At 43.4% G+C, this 5,000-nt stretch overlaps 1 protein-coding gene across 1 annotated transcript in view; it reads left to right on the top strand.

Annotated features, from left to right (window-relative positions):
- The first annotated feature begins 1,162 nt into the window (after positions 1 to 1,162).
- Positions 1,163 to 5,000, top strand: part of LOC307248748 (AP-2 complex subunit mu-B-like) — an 18,471-nt gene continuing 14,633 nt past the window's right edge. The window contains exons 1-2 of the mRNA XM_080025240.1: positions 1,163 to 1,285; positions 3,393 to 3,518. Of these exons, the coding sequence (XP_079881366.1) occupies positions 3,445 to 3,518 (74 nt within the window). The 5' untranslated portion in view covers positions 1,163 to 1,285; positions 3,393 to 3,444. The remainder of the gene's footprint in view (positions 1,286 to 3,392; positions 3,519 to 5,000) is intronic.

Below are 5,000 nucleotides of genomic sequence, written 5' to 3'. Positions count from 1 at the left end.
AACAGTCAACTTCTGGTCCCAAAATGAACTAGCCTAGGCCAAGAGAACTGCATCAAACAACAATGTAGTGTTCACCTTCTGCACAATGTAGGGTAGGCTATCTCACGTAATGTCTTGTCTTTTATAGCCAAAGATAGTGTAAGAGCCATTTTCCTGTTTGCCATTTGTGTTGTAATGTCTGTTTTGACCCCTGAGTGTTGCTGTGCCCTACTGCAGGCTCAGGTGTAAAGGGTACGTCATTTGGGTTACCTCTGTGGTTTGACCCCGGAAGGGCATACGGTTTTTGACCGCTAGAAGCTCAATTGTCAATGTTGTTGTTATCACTGAGGAATGTATTCCGTATTCCCAAGGTGTCATGGTGAGCAGAATAAACGGGCTGCAAATCGGAGATGATCGCTTGGTTCAGTCATTGCTTCACAGCTACATGAGGCTACAAACATTGAGGGAAACATCACAGCTATATGACAGGCTACAAACATTGAGGGAAACATCACAGCGCGTCAACCAAGTCAGCCGGGAGTCAAACCCCACGGAGCACACACATATCGGATGTGGCTCCCATAGATAGTAAATAATATGGATGTAGCATCCGGGCTGACCTCAGTTATTCACACGGCATCCAATAATCCTGGTTTGTGCACGTCGCCAAAATCGCTGAGGTTGGGGCTTGTTTATAGCCTGAATCAGTCCATCTGAACCATGTCTAATACAACATAGGCTATCGCTGCACTATTCTGAGGGAGTATGACCATTTCTCCATTACATCTGTTTTGTGGACGTATGAAGCCTATAGCCATATTGAATATATGACCTCTATTTCTCACATTACCTTTGGCAGTGTGTGAAACAGCTCAGTGTGTTTGTGTGTGTGTGTTTAAATGTATGAGTGTGTGTATGTGTGTGTGTGTGAGAGAGAGAGAGAGAGAGTGAGAGAGGGAGAGAGAGAGAGAGTGAGTGTGAGAGAGGGAGAGGGAGAGGAAGTGTGTATGTGTGTGTGTGTGTTTAAATGTATGAATGTGTGTGTGTGAGAGAGAGAGAGAGAGAGAGAGAGAGAGAGAGAGAGAGAGAGAGAGAGAGAGAGAGAGAGAGAGAGAGAGGAAGTGTGTGTGGGCTAAATGGGACGCGGCCCCCTCTGCTGCTCCGTCAGCTGACTGCCTCCATCCGCCGACATCTTGCCTCCGAAGCGCCTCTGGATTCACGGTCAAACGTCCGGATGGAGAACCGGCCAGACAGCGGTGTTTCTCTGTGAGGCTACCCCGGAAACAGAGCGTCTAAGCCGGCAAGGGTGAGTGGGATGAGACGGTGGGGGAAGCGAGCCATTACTGGATGTCTGTCGAGATAGAATTGCATGCGAGCACACAAACAGACAGACACAGAAAACAGAGAGGCGCGCGCGCACACACACACACACACACACACACACACACACACACACACACACACACACACTGTAGGCTACGACAATATGACTCATAAATCTTAAGAAATACAGTTACAGTTTAACTGATGCATTATTCGTCAAAGGAGTTGGCCTATTTATAAAGATGCATGCAATTTACACACACACACACACACACACACACACACACACACACACACACACACACACACACACACACACACACACACACACACACACACACACACACACACACACACACACACTATAATTCTTAAAACCCCCAAAAATATAGAGACCGTTTGCCTGTCTGTCTCTTTGCCTGTCTGTCTGCACTGCGGTGGCGATAGTCGTCACCGCTGCCCGCGCTACCGTTAGCAGGTGTTGCTAATAGCTGTCGCCGAACCTCCATTTTAAAAACTGTGATTTTCTGAGATTTATCGCTTATGAATACGTCACCAGCTATTGTAGGTCGTGACTTAATATCTCTAATAAATCATCGGGGTTCTGTTTTCAATTCGGCATTTTCATAAAGCAGATGTGTTTAAGATAATCGCCATTTTTCGAGCAAAGTATGTCACTAAAAACGGTTATTTTAGCCGCGTCGTAACCTTACTAACCCTCGTAACGGACGTGACTGGGCGGTAACTTTCGACCAACGGGCTCGTTTTTTAAGGAATATAACGAGAATTATGGTTGAATATGTGTTTATTTATCTGCCGAAGTACAAGTAAAACCTACATGTTTCTATCTGTTGTTATGTTGAAACGGTTATGCATGAAGCCGAGTACAAAATACCTGAGAACAGCTTTAAATGTCTGATTTTTCAATGGAGTTCGGAACCTGATCAGTAGTAGCGTTAGCATTTTTTTCAGTATGTGTGGAACAATTCAGCCAATTTAGTCAATGCCCAAGATGACTGTCATAAAGGCCTATTGTAAGATGACAAATGGATGAAAACAAAATTCTGGGTATTAACAAAGGTGCTATTAGTAAAAGTGTAGTTTGCTTATTATAGGGTTAACGAGTGTGTGTGTGTGTGTGTGTGTGTGTGTGTGTGTGTGTGTGTGTGTGTGTGTGTGTGTGAGAGACAGAGAGTGTGTATGTGGTTAATTGTACTTTAATTATTCGGTCATTAAAAGCGTAATATAGGATACATACAGGCTGACCCCACTTTTAACGATGCTGTTATTTTTAATTGTAATATGAATATTCTCAGATTCAGATTCATTACTGCAAAGCTGAATGACTGGGAGACCTGTGTTATGATTTAATTTTTAATTTTTTTTAATTTTTTTTAAATATATTTTTTGGCATTTTTATGCTTTATTGATAGTGTTAAGAGACAGAGTTGAAATGGGGCAGAGAGGGGAGTGACATGCAGAGAACGACCGCGGGCTGGAATCGAACCCGGGTCTGCTGCTGGCCGAGGCCCATGGGGGGGGGGGGGGCGCCCTACCAACTGAGCTAAGGGCCCATGGGGGGGGGGGACGCCCTACCAACTGAGCTAAGGGCGCCCCTGTGTTATGAACTGTGCATACGGTTTAAGTGATTGATGTATGAATTTAGAGAGATTTAACATGTTTATTAACAAAAACAATATCACTTCCTCCTCCTTTAAAGGTGCAGTGTGTAATATGACATCATCAAGAAAGTTCTACAAAGTTCTAGAATGCAACGCTCCCTGGGTAACCCCACCCCTTTAGAATAATAACAGAAGCTACAGTGGCCTTCAAGGACAAGAACAATTCTAAATTTTAAACAATGCACCTGATGACATTCCAACTATGACACTTTCAAGATGGCGTCACTAGGCCTTGGTCCAAAATATGCAGAAATATGGACATATATGAGACCCTTTCTAAGGGAAAAAATAATAATTCAAAACATTTTTTTCAGCTATTATGCACTAAATTAAACGTACTTATGGATATTATAATTACTTTCTACAAAATCTGCTCGGAAATAAAACCCAAAATTCTACACACTGCAGGTTTAAGCCAGGCAGGGTAAGAAGTGACTGACTGACCCACCAAAGCTCCATCATGATCGGGGGACTTTTCATCTACAACCACAAGGGGGAGGTCCTCATCTCCAGGGTCTACAGAGATGACATCGGGTGAGTTGAACACACACACACACACACACACACACACACACACACACACACACACACACACACACACACACACACACACACAGACACACAGACACACAGACACACAGACACACACACACACACACACACACACACACACACACACACACACACACACACACACACACACACACACTCACTATAATTCTTAAAACCCCCAAAAATATAGAGACCGTTTGCCTGTCTGTCTCTTTGCTTGTCTGTCCATTCCTTTACATGTGGAATGGAATGTGTGACTATTGAAGTTCAAATGAAAGATACATGTTAATTATCAGCTGTGTGTACAGAACACCCGATTCAAAGATGGAACTTTATAGAATACGTGGGAGAATTACTTTCAAAGGCAAATCAAAAGAAGATATTTATCTGTGGGGATACAAACATTGATTTACTTAAAAAAAAAAAAAATACACTGCATGTTATGGGCCTGCAGCCGAGGTCAGCAGACACACTGACTGTTTTGAATACTTTTGAAGATGTGTTTAGACTACTAGAGAAGAAATGGCCATATCACTATCTGCATTGTCACAGGCAGAGAGGAAAATGGAAAGCATGTCTATTGTACACTGGCAATGAATAAGGAGACCTAAAATTGTCTGTGTATTGGAATGCATCTTCTTAGAAAAAAAATAAAAAAAATAAAAATGTTTTAACTGTATCAGTAGCTGTGTATCTGTGTATCTGAATCTTATGGCAGTGGGGGCGGGACCTGATAAGCCCTTGTCTTCTCCTGCTTCCCTTCAGACGATAACACAAAGTAATATGTACGAATATGTCAAAGAGAGAATTGTGTATTGTGTGTAATTGTCCGGAAGAATAATAAATAAATAAATAAATAAAGGTGCAGTCAGTGATTCACTTAGTCTAAATAACTCAGTGAATATCTCCTCAGGATCAATGAGAGACGATAGGCCCCTTTGTTTACACACCAGTTCACAGAGCCTAGGCTGCGTATTGACACTGGATCCCCCCCCCCCCCCCCCCCCCCAACGCACACACAGTACAGACAGGTAGTGGATCATGAGGAGATATTCACACAGTACAGACAGGTAGTGGATCATGAGGAGATATTCACACAGTACAGACAGGTAGTGGATCATGAGGAGATATTCACACAGTACAGACAGGTAGTGGATCATGAGGAGATATTCACACAGTACAGACAGGTAGTGGATCATGAGGAGATATTCACACAGTACAGACAGGTAGTGGATCATGAGGAGATATTCACACAGTACAGACAGGTAGTGGATCATGAGGAGATATTCACTGATATTTACAAAGTAATTTTGACTGACTACACCTTTGAGAAATTAAGTTGTTTGCATTGTGTGTGCCGGCTACGTGATGGAGTGTGTGAGAGGGGAGAGAGAGAGAGAGAGGGATGGGGGAGAGAGGGAGGGAGGGAGGGAGGGGAGAGGGGAGCGGGGAGCAGAGAGCCGG

This window comes from Ammodytes marinus, assembly GCF_949987685.1.
Source record: "Ammodytes marinus genome assembly, chromosome: 3".
In the NCBI taxonomy this organism is placed as follows: domain Eukaryota; kingdom Metazoa; phylum Chordata; class Actinopteri; order Uranoscopiformes; family Ammodytidae; genus Ammodytes; species Ammodytes marinus.
This window is presented reverse-complemented; position numbering and strand designations above follow the sequence as displayed.